At 49.1% G+C, this 14,200-nt stretch overlaps 1 protein-coding gene and 1 long non-coding RNA gene across 4 annotated transcripts in view; one reads left to right on the top strand and one right to left on the bottom strand.

Moving 5' to 3' along the window:
* Positions 1–8,337, bottom strand: part of LOC105303090 (coronin-7) — a 58,495-nt gene extending 50,158 nt beyond the window's left edge. For both annotated transcript variants that reach the window (XM_011376472.2, XM_011376473.2), the window contains exons 1-5: positions 8,165–8,337; positions 5,891–5,987; positions 4,936–5,010; positions 1,392–1,462; positions 699–882 (exon numbers count right to left, since the gene is read on the bottom strand). In XM_011376472.2, the coding sequence (XP_011374774.1) occupies positions 699–882; positions 1,392–1,462; positions 4,936–5,010; positions 5,891–5,987; positions 8,165–8,224 (487 nt within the window). In that variant the 5' untranslated portion in view covers positions 8,225–8,337. The remainder of the gene's footprint in view (positions 1–698; positions 883–1,391; positions 1,463–4,935; positions 5,011–5,890; positions 5,988–8,164) is intronic.
* Positions 8,338–8,491: 154 nt separating this feature from the next.
* On the top strand, positions 8,492–11,613 carry LOC111730057. 2 transcript variants are annotated; one of them, XR_002776545.1, is made up of 2 exons: positions 8,492–9,560; positions 10,641–11,613. It is a non-coding gene; the product is annotated as an uncharacterized LOC111730057 (long non-coding RNA). The 2 variants fall into 2 exon arrangements; XR_002776546.1 differs by having other exon boundaries at positions 10,595–11,613.
* Positions 11,614–14,200: the final 2,587 nt, after the last annotated feature.

The following is a 14,200-nucleotide window of genomic DNA, read 5'->3' as shown; positions in this document are numbered from 1 at the left end:
GGTCTGAATTCACATGCTGAAACCTTCCCCCTGCCGTGATGGAATTTGGAGACGAAGGCTTTGGGAGGTTATTAGCTCATGAGGTAGAATCCCCATGAATGGGATTAGCACCCTTATAAGAGGCCCCAGAGAGTTCCTTGCCCCTTACACCGTGTGAGGGGTGTAAGATGGTTGGCTATGAATCAGGAAGCAGGTTCTCACCAGACACCAAATCGCCTAGCACCTTGATCTTGGGCCTCCAGCCTCAAGAACTATGAGAAATACATTTCTGTTGTTTGTAATCAACCCAGTCTATGAGATTTTGTTATAGCAGCCCAAACAGATTAGGACAATCTATAGTGGGAAAACTAGAAAAAGAGAAACATGGCAAGGAGCAGAAGGCTGTAAGAGAGCAAATCTTCAGGCTCAGGTAGAAGTCAATAGTTTGTTTTCAAAACTAAAGTGACACACAATTCAAGAAATAACAGTACGAGGAAGTTATTTAGACATATAGAGGAAAAAGCAGAAAAAACAAATGAAAACAGATGCCTACAGAAAGTGGAAAGGGTGGGGTATTTATAACAACACAATTTTATACTGCGTATATGTGAGGCTGATACGTACTTTACAACTCAAGTTATCAAACACATAAACAAAGAAACGGAGCACCGTCCAGGAGGGGGCTGCCCTCCCTGGGATACAGCCAGTGTGGCCTGTACCTGTGAGGGGCTGCTGCTTGGCCGCATCCCAGACCTTCACGCCTGTGCCTGCCACGCTCACCAGGACACCGTCCACAGTGGGATGGAACTGTAATACCTCCACCTGGGTGTCCTCGGGGCCCAGTACCAGCCCGGGCCCCGAGGGCAGCTCTTGGCCGGGGGCTGGCAGTCGCCATAGTTTCACCTGTGGGAAAGAGCAATTTTGTGAGCCCAGGGCCAGGAGAGGCCTCGCTGCCTCCAGTCGGCCTTGCCCGGGGCTGCACCTGACCCCAGAGGCCATGCTTGGGCATGAGGCTGCGTGTCCATGTTAGGGAAAGGATGGGGATCCAGCTCGGGATCACGAATGTGGTTGGAGGCTGGGGGAAAAATGGGAGTTGGGGAGCCAGGGGTTCCACTCTGTCTCTTCCAGGCATCCCTCACCATCCTAGCCCTACTGTCCTCAGAAAGCGAAGCAGCAGGACAGCAGAGCAAGGCCACAGCTCTGTCAAGTGCACAGGAGCACATGGGAGCTGTAGTGGGTTGAGGAACTGAGAAAGTCTGGGCTAGCCCAACCCTGCAAATCTGCAGAGGGACCAAGGGACAGTGGGAGGGGCTAGACTGGGAGGGAGTAGGGTCTCAGGGACTCGAGGGGCTCAGAAGGGCCCAACTGGGAGTACGTGAGGCATCAAGCAGCTCTTCCAGTGGCTCACTCACCGTCCTATCAGCTGAGCCCGTAGCCAGGAGGAAGTCGTCAAAGGGAGAGAAGTCCAAGTCTGTGACCAGGTCTGTGGGAGAGGAATGGCTGACTCAGGCCCAACAAGAACCTACTAGAACATTCTATTTCCAGCCCAACGTGCTCTCTCCCCAAGGTGGGGAACTATGGCTCAGGGCTTCAGAGGTGACATCTCTGCACACATAGCTGTAGGATCATAAGTTCCAGAGGGAAATCACTTCTGCAATCTATTGGCAAATGCCACAGGCCCCAGCCTGCAACACATTTCCTGGAGAGCCCTGGGAACCCAGGGTAGCCACCTACCCAGCAGAGGGAGGAAGGTGGGACAGTGGGCAGGAAGCTCCTCAGATTACCAGGCATCTGCATTTGCCCCAAAGCCAGAGCCCAGCATGGGGCCTGGCTCAAAAATGTGTGAATGAATGCAAGTTCTGGCCCCATTCCATCAACTAGAGATTCCCAAACTACCCAGCCCAACTGGCCCTCAGCATTTCCTCAGGGAGACACACAGTTTGTACAGCGAGGATTGGGCTGTGCATGCAGGGGTGACCCGAAGTTTGGGGCAGGGGTTATTATATGCTCGACCTACAAAGAGTTCCCTGCCCCACCAAAGCCAGAGCTGACCAATCCAATCATAGGAGTGCATCTGACCTGTGCCCAAGAAGCCAGCTGCTCTCTTATGGGAATTAAACCTGGAATGGGAAGGCCTAGCAACAGGGCGCCCTAGGGACTGGCCTAGGAGGAAGGCCGCCAGCTGGGAGAGAGCTAACAGCTCCTGTGCCAGGACCCTCCGAAGGCCTGCGCATCCAGCTGCTCCTTCAGTTCTGGAAGCTCCCCAGGAATCCCTTGGCTTAAGCAAGTTGAAACTGGTTTTATTCTTTGATACCAAAGAACCTGAATTGCCCAGCTCTGGGGGCCAGGACAGGAGGTGGAGGTGCACAGAGTGAGCCAGAGCCCAAAGGGGAAATGACACTGATGGTTTCAGTGGGGGCAGAGACAAGGCCAGGGTTTGAGTGTTGGGGGTAGTGGAATATGAGCAGGACGGCCAGGCCTGCATCACCAGAGCAAGGAACACAGCACCCGCCCCCCACTGCCTGTGTCCCCACCCGGCCAACCACTACATTTCCTCCTGGCTAGAGATAAGAAAGAGAAGGGGGGTGGACAAGGACAGGCACCCCTTGAGACAGCCCCAGCCTAGACTTCCAGCCACAAACCCCTGCTGCCCCACCCTGTGGGCTCTGCACTAGACAAGGCAAGGCCCAGGCCCGAAGCGGCAGCTGGCGTGGACAGCCTGGCACCCCAAGGGAATGAGAAGTGCTAACGTGGCTGATCTGAGTGCCTGGCTATGCCAGAAGCCTGAGTCCTTCATATGCATTTATCTCACCAAATCCTCATAGTGACCCACCAGGATAGCACCGAGGCAACATCACCCAAGTGAAAGACAAGGACACGAGGACAGAGAGGTTAAGTAACTTGCCCAGAGCTGCACACCTAAGAAAGGGTGAAGTTGAGTGAGGAGGGTCAGGCCAGGCAGGCCAGCTTCAGAACCTACATCTTCAGCACATCATCCCACTGCCTTTCCCAAACTGGAGTAGAGCCCCAGCCCACCCCACAGCCCAGACATGCAGAAAGGCCCTCTAGATGCCTCCCTGCCCTCTGTTCCCCTGGGCAACTGGACCTTGAGACAAGAGACAGAAGGTACCCCAAGGGCAGGGAGCCTGAAGACAGAGCAATGGCCAGAACACAGTCCTCCCTCCTCGGACCACAACAAAGAAGGCAGAATGGTGCCTGGTGCCTCGAGGGCAGGTTCTGAGGAAGCTGGAGCTCAACTACTCCCAGAGCCGCTTTCCAGCAAGACTACTCCTGTAGGGAGAGGCTCTGAATAGTTGGAGCCATGGTGAGGCTATAAGCCGCCAACACAAGCTTGGTCCAGCTTCTATTTGGAGCCCCCGGGTCACAGGGGGCTCACTACCTCACAAATGTCACCAACTTGGGGTAACTCCTTTGTGAGTAAAAAGCACCCAGAAGCAAGCAGCATGGTGCCTAAGAACATGGCATCAGATAGTTCCGATTCTGGCTCTGCCAGTAGCAGTGCCAACACTGGCAAGTTCCTAACCTCCCTGAGCCTCAGTTTTCTTAGCTGAAAAGTGGGTTATTTTAAAATCTACTGCAAAAAAGTGTGAGTGGATGAGAAAGCAGACTTCTTATATACACTACAATACAAGTGGATCTCAAAGCATTATGCTAAGTGCAAAAGACCAGACTCAAAATACTATGTATGGTATTTTCCATTTATGTGAAATGTCCAGAAAAGACCAGTCTATAGAGCAGAGGCCAGCAAACATTTTCTGGAAAGGGTGAAGTAGTAAATATTTCAGGCTTTGAGAGCCATATGGTCTCTACTCAATGCTGCCACTGTTGGGAGAAAGTGGCCAAAGACTGCCCATCAATGAAGAGGCATGGCTGCATTCCGATACAACAGTTTACAAAGACAGGCAGCAGGCCAGATTTGGCCACATTTGTAGCTTGCAACCCCTCCTACAGAGGCATAAAGTAGATCAATGGTTGCCTGAGGCTGTGGAGCCTGAGGTGGAAATGGTTTAAGCACAAAGGGCTACAAAGCATCTTCTGCAGATTTAAAACTATAGAGAGATATGCACAACTCTGTAACATTAATGTCATCAAATTCTTCACTTAAACACATAATGTTAATGGTATGCAAATGATACCTCACTAAAATTATTGCGAAAAGGATTAGATGAGAAAATGCAGATAACATACTTAGTACATAGAGAGATCTCCATCAATCTTCACTATTGTTACTTCATTAACTGCCATCCTCATCATCAGGACTTCCACACTGAGCTTCACACCCAGAACAGGGACTAAGGCTCAGCCCACTTCCCTCACCCAAAGCCACCCAAAAGGCAGCCAGGAACACAAGCCAGTGGGGCTGGGCACACAGCCACCGCAGCTGGACAGGGAGGAGGCAGCCAGGTGCCACCCGAGGAAAGCAAACTGTCCCCTGGAAGCAGTTAGACTGCCAGGAGGGCTGCTGGGCGCCCCCAGAAGCAGCTGTGGCAGACAAAAGTTCCTTGTGAGGGCCCATCTCCAGCCCTATAGCCCAGCCCGCCCCCTTCCTGGAAGTCCCAGAACAGCCTGACTGGGGAGGAGGTCTGGTAGCGAGGGGTGGTCTCCAGGAGAGGACATGGGGCTAAGAGCCACATAGGGTTGAGTTCTCCACTGTGACGGGGAGCCAGCATCAGCCGAGAGCCTGGTGCTGGCTGGTGCATACCCTTCTCCTCCTGGCTTGACCACCTGGAGCACCCAGTTTCCCTCCTCTCTACCCAGACCCAAATTCTCTACCAGGACCTAGCCTTCCAATCTGGACCTCACCTGTGAGAGAGCACAGTGAGGACAACAGGAGGGACCTAGCAAGCCACAGGCTGTGAGACCAGTGAGTATGAATCCCTGGCTCCAGAGAGGGAGGAGCAGGTTCCAGACTTCCTGCATCCAGCCCCTACTTACCTGAATGGCACCCCAAGTAGGTCACGTGTCTCTTGTCGTCTCCCTGGCCTTCCAGGGGCACGATGCCCAGCATACCTGCCAAATAAACGTGAAGGCTCTGACTTCGGCCTAATAGGAATCATCTATCCCCCCACCTGGGGACTCTCAGCAGACAATGAGACCCAAAAGCTCAGCCTTGGACATTCTCAGAGCCTCCACGAAGCTTAAGATCACACCCACTGGACACAGTGATTGGCCTACAGTTAGATGCTTGTCCCATGCAAGAACCTTCCATGACCCGAGGGGTACAGAGGATACTGGGAAAAAAAGGCTCTTTTTGGCACTGTGGGTCATAAGGGGTCAGCTTGGGACCAGCTACCACTTTTCCCAGCTTAACCACTTTTCTCGGCTTTACCAGAGAAAGAAGCCATCACCTGAGGACAGCAGAGCTGAAAGACAGAAGAGAAGCTGGGGCCAATGGCACATGTGAGCCTCTGGACACAGCTCTGCCTGAAGCCCCTGGACTTCTTAGGTATTTGAGCCAAAAAGTTATCACGTTTTGTTTGTCAGTTTGAGGTCTGAGTTATTACTGGCAACCAAAAGAGTCCCAACTAAGGCGGGAGCTTTTCAAATCTTGGTGTTCCTATTGATTCCAGTCACCCCCAGGCCATCAGATGAAGAGTGGGTAGCATATGGGGACAGCTGGAAACAAACACAACAGTCCCCTTCTTGCCCTTCTGGATGTGCTCTTGAAAACCAAAGCCAACATGGTTTATGCAAAGAATACATGCACATTCTAACCAAAACCTTTCTAATTGCACACTGACCAGTTTTAGTGGTCTAAGGCCCTGCAAGGTGCTGACTTCTGAGACCTAAGAGGCCCCTATAAGTTTCCAGCTTGGAATGAATCTGCCCTCCTGACCACCCTATTTGGGTGACAATATCTGAATCTCCATACCCACGTCCACCTTCCTACCTGGACGGTCAGAGTTGAAGGCAATCAAGCTGCAGCTGCATTTTATATGGTTCCCACATGAGGGGTTGGTTCCTGCTCGAATGCCACTGATCCAGGCCTGGAAATAGAGTAAGAACCATAAAGGCCAGGGCTCTACAAATGCCTAAAGTAAGGGGTGGGGCATGAGCCAGAGAGCTCTACCTTAAAGCTGCACCATTACAGATGCATTCCCTTGAATCAAATCCTGTCAATACCACTCACACCGTACCTTAGGAAATGAAAAATGTTGAAATGATAACCTAAGTCATAAAGAGGACGGTTTTACTTATTAAATCAGTTTTCCAATACAGGAGAAGAGTTTGTCAGAAGGAAGCTCAGGCTGACTGAAATCAAGGGGCTAACTGGTCAGCATGCATGCATGTGCACGTCTGTGCTGTTTCTATTAAAAAAGAAAGAGAAGCAAAGAATGGATAAATGAGCCCCTGGATAGACGACAGATTCAACTTTCTCAACTGTATTGCTGAAGGCCTCCACCTAAATCCAGGGTTCTCCTCCAAACACCAAGAGAAAACACCCAAGCCCAGAGAGGGGAAAAATCAAAGTCCATGAAGGCCCATAGATGGGTGAATGACACACCCCATGAAAAAGCAAAAATGTTAACATCCCCACATCTGGAGGGGCAGAGGAACACCTTTTCTGAAACTAAGATCAGGGAAGTCCATATAGTTTCTCTGTTGGTATCAAAGCATTGTTCAACAATCGAACACCCACATTTCTCAACCCACCCACCCACAGTGTCCTGGAAAACACCTCCACCACCCAAGTTTCAATTTCAATGTTCACCTACCTCAAGAAGAACATTATCGTCCTATTTTTTCCCTCCTGATTTGTGTTTACTGTAAAAATACAGTGACAGGAAATATCTTTGAAAAGAATAGATCACCTGTTCTCCCATCTCCCTAACATAAACTTTTAAAAACCCCCTCTGTAATCCATGTTTCCATGCCTGTCTGTTTATATTGTTGGACTGCAATCCACTGGGGAACAAGCCCCAGGGCCCTTCAAGGACACTCCTCACCCCTCCAAGCAGTATTTACTGTACTCAGAGACAGTCTTCATGCAAATCTGAAACCTCTCTCTCCCACCCCCACCCCACCCTTTCCACCGCACTCAGAATAAAGCCAACTTTTTCCTGTGGCCCTCTTTCCCATCCCACTCTTTCTGTAGCTGGATGCTTCTCACCCTTCTGGCCTCAGCTGAAATGTCTCCTCCTTCCAGCAACCTGCCCTGACCACCCTAGTGAGATTAAATCCTACTTCACTGTCTATCTCCATCTCCATTCCAGTCCCTTCCATGCTCTTCAGGGCATTTATTAAAACTTGCTATGTGCTTGCATCCCTGTCTGCTTGCTGCTTGTCCCCCACCACGAGGAAGGAAAGTGCTGTCTTGTTGACTTATGGTTCCAGCAGCTGGGTACAGCACATGGGAGGTGCAGAAAAATTATTGTCCAGAGGATGAAAACCGGGCTTCTGCCCCAGGCTGCTCTGATGTGCGTTGGCCCATAATGGGGTTACTATATAGGGTCAGTTGCTAGGCCCACTTATGGGAGGACACTCCCAGGCCTTCCAAATAATATGGGGAGCGGCTGACCATCATCTCTGAAGCACACTCATCAGGCCGGCTGCCAGTCCGGGGGTCCAAGGAGCCCCCCAGCACCTCTGGGCTCCACCTTCTCAGGTTTATCCGGGCCCCACCCAGCCTCTGACAGCATCACCCCTAGTAAGGGAAGAGCTTGCGCCAGCCGCGAGAGGAGGAAGCGCCGGCGGAAACCCGAGGGAGGGGCGCGCCTGTGGCCAAGGGGCTCCCCGCTCCACTGACACACGCAGACTAGCCGAGACCAGGGCAGATAGGGGCATCTCTCACACACCCCAGCCCCGGGCAGGGGCGATCCGGGACGGCAGGGAGGAGGAGCCGGCGCCAACAGTGTCCGCACCGCGGCTCTCCGGCGACGCCGACCGGAAGCTGGGAAGACAGGCAACCTCGCAGGCCTCAGGCCTCGGCTCAGTTGGGCGGGCTACGCCACCTTGGGGGTCCTGGAGCCAGGCGAGAGGGCCGACGGACTGCGGGGATAACCGAACGGCCAAAGAGCGCCCCGGGAGCTCCGGACTCTCCCTGCCGGCTGGTGACAACATGACCCGGAGTCTGAAGAGGGCGCCCCAGGGCAGACGGGCTCTGGGGTCCCCGCGCGGGGCCACGGGAGGGCGAGGGGGCACGGGGCCTGTGTGCCAGGCTCACCTCTCGGCGGGACGGCCGGGCCTCCGTGTGCCGGAACTTGGACACCTTGAAGCGGCTCATGGCGGCGGGGACCGCGGATGGGGTAGCTTCGCGGACCAGGGCGTCGGCTCTCAGGTGCACTGCAAGAACCCGCGACTCCCGCGGCCTCCCGCTCCACCCGCGGCTCTCCGCCTTCGACCACGCCCTGACACACCCGGCCAATCGCAACGAGCCCCGGCCGGCCGGGCCCCGCCCCCGATACCTCTTCTTCCGTGCGCGCGCTGCCGGCCCCGCCCCCCAGCCAATCACTGCTAGACAGCCCCCGCGAGGCCACGCCCCAATGGCGAAGGGGCGAACGGCAAAGAGGTCACGTGCGGCGCGCTGTCGGCCCCCCGGCCCCCCGGTGTGTGGGAACTCGGAGCCACAGCTCGGATTTTGTGTGCAAGGATTTGCCCCTGGCGGCTTTCCAGGGTCCGGGGCGCGCCCTATCTGGGGAGGAGAGAGAGCAGAAATGACCTGGCTCGATTTCAGAGACAGGGAACACGTTCACGGAGAGAGAAGGCGCTAGTCCAGATAGCAGATAGTGAGTGGCAACTGGCGAATGGGAGCCCAGGTCCGACGCAAATCCCTGTCCGTGCTGTCTACCCTAAAGCCTCAGCATCCCACCCACCCTGCTTAGTCCTGGTGGGCTCGGCGGGAGGGAAGTGGCCTTCAGCATCCCCTTATTAGGCTACATCTTGGCTGCAGGCTTTGGGCGCCGTGGGGTAGGACTCCTCGAAGGAAATCAGTGAATCATTTACAGGTAAACTGAAAAGGCGAAAGATAGGGGCAGTGGAGAATCCATTAAATAGTAAATGTCCCCATCCGGCGTTGCTTGCTTTTACGCGGCAACTCAGGAAAAATGAAAGCGGATTCATTCCTCCTGGGTCCATTCATTACACAAACATTTCTCTTCGCTTTGAAAATTGATTCTGTGATTCCAAAATATGCTTTCTGCTTGAGAAAGGACAGAACACCTGCTCAGGCGTGTCTAGAAAAGGGACTTTGATCTGAGGAATGAGAATGATTGGTCGGAAACGCCAGCTCCTGCGAAAATGGCTACAGACAAAGCTTCACCGAGGTAGGCTGTACACCGTGATTCTAAAAGCTCGGCCTGGCGATGGGCCCAGATAGACCCCAAAATGCAAGTTCTCTTCAGTTCAGTGAAGACTAAGAGGCCATTACCAGTATCCTACTGAGTTAAGAGCGACTTTAATCTCCATAAACTAAAAATAGGATGTCAGTAGAGTTGCCTGAAACCTAGGATTTGGAACTCTAAATAGTCTGGCAGCCACCAGAGTGCATCTTCCCCATGGTACTTACTCTTCGGACTCTAATGCCAGCAGCTTTGGAAAAGACACCATCAGTGCAATCTTGAGTAAATTGTGGTGTTCAATTACTGTGAATATTGTTTCTTTCTTTTTAATTGTGGTAAAAACATATAACATAAAATTCACCATTTAAAAGTGTACAGTTCAGTAGTGTTGAGGACATTCACCGTGTCGTGCAACAGATATTCTTAAGATGGTAAATTTTATGTGTATTTTCCTACAATAAATTTTAAAAATATAAATTGGCTATACACCTATTGCAAAGTTATGTAAACCTCCCGAATTTGTTTTATGTCATTTCGTTATCATCCCTGAGTTTGTTTTTGTTTTTTTATTCTACCATTATGGCAGATGGGCCTAAATGAGCACAGTTAGAAAGTGAGAAAGACTTTAGCCCTCAGAAGTAACGAATGGACATGCCATGGGCTAATTCTGGTCCACAGATATGTCCACATTTCCTAAAAGTTTGGATTTCAGCGTCTCTTGAAAAATGAAAAGATGTAGCAATAGTAGGTCCTAATCCCCATATGACAAAAATGGGCTGGAACTGAGAAGCACCTGCCACTTTTAAAGTATGTTTCCCCATTTACCACAATCCCACTGGTCTCTGTCATCTTATATGTGGCCAAAACACCCTTACACTTTATCTGCTTGACCCTGGCATCTGGATTTATGACTTTCTCTCCCAGGAAAGAAAGAAGCCATAACCCTGGCTGTGTTGGGTCATGTGACTATATTTCTACAAACTGGGGGCTGATAGAAGCAGAGTTGGAGAGTTTCATTTTCCCATTCCCACAGTGACCAACCTGAACTCTAATGCAGGAGAGAGCCAGAGGGACATAGAGGCCCAGAGAGTGACCATCTCACATGTTCCCAGATCCATTCTGGCTGGAGAGAGTGATTCCAGTAGAGAGTTCAGAGCTCTAAGGCTGCTGCTGCTGCAAATTTGAGCAGAATAAATTACTTCATGACTTGCAAAGTTGAACTGACAGCCTCCATGATTCCTTCCAGTCCCACACCCTGTGAATTACCAGATTTGTTTCTTTATACTCCTGGTAACTCCACTTCACTTTGTTTCTAGGGACCCCAGAAGACACCTCTTTTCAACTTTCTTTTTTTCCTCTCAGGCTGCTTGAGGGTCAACTGCCATCATAATGGCACTGTAACTATCTGGATCAGGAAGTTCATGACCAACAGACTACTTCAACGGAAACAAATGGTCACCAACGTCCTTCACCCTAGAAAGGCAACGATACCTAAGACAGAAATTCGGGAAAAACTAGCCAAAATAGCTGATGACCAAACCAGATGTCATCTTTGTATTTGGATTCAGAAACCATTTTGGTGGTGGCGAGACAATTGGCTCTGTCATAATTTATGGTTCCTTGGATTATGCAAAGAAAACGAACCCAAATATAGACTTGCAAGACATGGCCTTGAAAAGAAAAAGACCTCAAAAAAAAAAACACTGAAAGGAATGCAATAACAGAATGAAGAAAGTTAGGGGGACTGCAAAGGCCAGTGTTGGTGCTGGGAAAAAGAAAGAGTAAAGATTCATCAGTGACTTTATCTGTGGTGATTGAGCAGATTTTTCATGAGAGGATTAATAAACTAAGAACTTAAAAAAAAAAAAGTGGGTTAAATTCCAGCAAAATGAGAGTGTCTGGTTAGCTTGGTGCCTGGCAGAATGATTTAGATTTCACAGGTCCTGTGTCCAAGAATGATTAATAACGAATAAGAATTTGGGAGGCCACTTAAGTCCTCATTATAGAAAATTCAAAACACTTCTTGTAACTGAAGAAACATTAGCAGAATGAAAGTGACCAGAAAGGAAGAAGAGGGCAAAAACCTGCACAAAAACATCAAAGGGTCTTAATATGCATTCTTATTTTAAACTGTGACACCAAAGAAAAAAACGGTTCCAATAGGATGTTCTCTTAATTTTCTGTAAAGTCAGTGAGGTTTCTGTAAATTGGAATTTTTACAAGAGGGGATGGATGAGGCTGGCTTCAGTGCCTACAAGAAATTCTTAAGATCTAGTTATCTGTCCCTGAAATGGTTGCTTATTAAGATGCACATTAAAAACATTTTTATACATAAGCCCTGCCTAGTTCATTTCAGGAGCTGGAGGCCCATGTGTTGTTATGTCAGCACATGAATGGACAATTATGCAACAAAATACATTTCAAAAATGAGGAAAAACACTCATTCTCCCTTCCCAGCAGGACAATGCACCTTACATTATTATTTTGTTGCTTTTCAAATGAAGGTATACCCATGTGTTCTTGGGGCTCTAAAGTTTTACTACACCTAGTGATTTGTTCTGCAAAATATTTTAACAGAAACACAAAATATAACTTTTCTGGTGATAATTCACAGCTAAAGGACAGTTTCATAGAAAAGACTGTCCTTTTCTAAAGTGATATTTTCACATTGGAGGCTACTGATGGCCAGAGGATCCAGAGCTTTATTCTTATCATTTGTGATCTTTTTTTTTTTTTCTTTTTCCTTAAAAAGAGTTCATTTCTCAGGTTTGTGAAACATTGCCTAAGTTTAAACCTAGTTTGGGCAGAGGAATATTTAGCGGCAAGCTGGAGCCACCTGCAGTTTATATAAAGGGCCTTTAAGGAAATCATTAGAAAACCCAGGCAACTGAGGGGAAGACACAATTCAACTCCTTCTTTTGCAGGGAACTGCACCCACTGCAGATGTCATGTCCAGGAACATGTGGGTTACACATTTCACATCCCCTTGGAATTGTCCCATACTCTCTTGGAGAGTAAAGGAAATGTTACATCTAGAAAAATTGTGAGCTAGCTTTATTGCCTCTAAAGAGACTGTCTTGAGACCCTTCTGCTCTCCATGGAAAGGCTCTTCACATGGAGAAGGGAGCAGCCAACCCATTGCATAGCCATGGACTTGGCCAGTCCCATTGTACCTTGGACAGTCAGAGTATCTGCAGGAAATCACAACTCCCAACTAGCTCTCACAGATCTCACTACCTCAGGAGAGTAGGAAGGGCCCAGCGGAACAGTAAAATGAAAAGTGAAAAGGGGGAGATATGTTGTGAAACGTGTGCTTTTTGCAAGTAACATTTGTTCCTCTTTAAAGCTGAAGTTTTTGGCTTTAGACTGAAAACTGGGTGAAGGGAAGGGGAGAGATAAAGGACATATTCCACCTGGGAGTGTGGGTAGGTGTGGCCTGTGTGTTCATCTCAGTTTTTGCCATTAAGTCTGGGATGGGTCCATTAGTAGCTACCATCACCTTAGGGTTCTCTTTCCTAAAAGGAAATACAAGCTCTCCAACAATTAGCCTTCTTGATATACCCTAAAACATGAACACACATTCCTTTTCAATGTGGAGGATTTTTACTGTTAATCGCTATGGGGAAATAGCTGGCAGAGAAAACTAAAATACAAAAAATGAGGAAGTTACAAAGCTGACAAAGTTTTCATATTAGTGAGCCCTCCTCTAGTTTCTAACTCACTCGGAGGTGGTAAGTGCAAGTCCCTTTGCTTCTTGTTTTCAGCTTTTGTCCCTGAAAGTTGTACTTCTCAATCAGCATCCCCACTCTTTCCTCCTAGGTTTTGGGCTCCCTGCAGGCAAGTAGCTGTCTGAATTCTGCTATTGTCAGGGCTTAGCACAGAGCGGGGCACATAGGACTTACATTGAGCCTTTACTATGTGCCAAATACTATATGAAGCCTTTAAATGGATTATCTCACTCCTTGAGGTATTTACTGTTACGTTCCCATTTTAGAGAAAATTGAAGCACAGAGAGGTAAAATAAGTTGCCCAAGGACACACAGCTGGTAGTGGCAGCGCTGGGATTCAGTCCCAGTCAGTCTGACTCCAGGGCCCATGTTATGCACTACTATGCTGGAAACATTTAAATATTGGTCAAATATATTAAAAGAGCTTTTCCCCACTTCTGATCGCATGACACTTTTTCCTTGTTTCTCTATTCTCTAAAATGCCCCCTTGCTCAGCTCAATTTTCTACATTCCTTCACCTAAACTCTCAACTATTCCTTGCATAGTCTTTTCTTGACAATAGTCTTGTAACTGTTCTTCACTGGGCCAGTGGTTTTTCACCTTTGAATTTCGGAGCCAGCGAAGAATTTGATTGATGAAAGTGATGGATTAACATACACACACACAAAAAGTTCGTGTACAATGGGCAGAGGAGCAAGGAGCACAGATCATCTTAAACTCGTCCATGAATCCCCAGGTTCCCTTCCCATTGTTTGCGGGGGGTGGTGGTGGTGTGAGTGTGAAAGTTCAAACTCCTTTTCAAGACTTACCAGGTCAGGTTTACCTTTCTGGCCTCATCTCCAGCCACACATTATAAGTTTCGGGCTTAAGCGAACAGGGCAAGCACTTTCAACCTTCAGACATCTGCTTTTGAACTTCTTGCTACTTGGAATACTCTTCGCCTCCACCCCACTTGACCCTTTTTTTTTTTTTTTAACCAGAATGTTACCTCAGATGCCTTGCCTGACAAGCCAATCTCCAAAGCTATGAGAAATCCTTTCACCTGTGTGCCTGTAACATTGTTTATACTTATGATAGCATTTGATCACGTTACGTTAGTTTCTAAGGAGCCTGTCTCTCTCGATTCATCGTTGTGCTCCTCTGAATCCCAGCGCTGCCACTACCAGCTGTGTGTCCTTGGGCAACTTATTTTGT

Source organism: Pteropus vampyrus, unplaced genomic scaffold (assembly GCF_000151845.1).
Source record: "Pteropus vampyrus isolate Shadow unplaced genomic scaffold, Pvam_2.0 Scaffold300, whole genome shotgun sequence".
NCBI lineage: Eukaryota > Metazoa > Chordata > Mammalia > Chiroptera > Pteropodidae > Pteropus > Pteropus vampyrus.
Note: the sequence above shows the minus strand (reverse complement) of the source record. Positions and strands in the feature narration are given on the sequence as shown.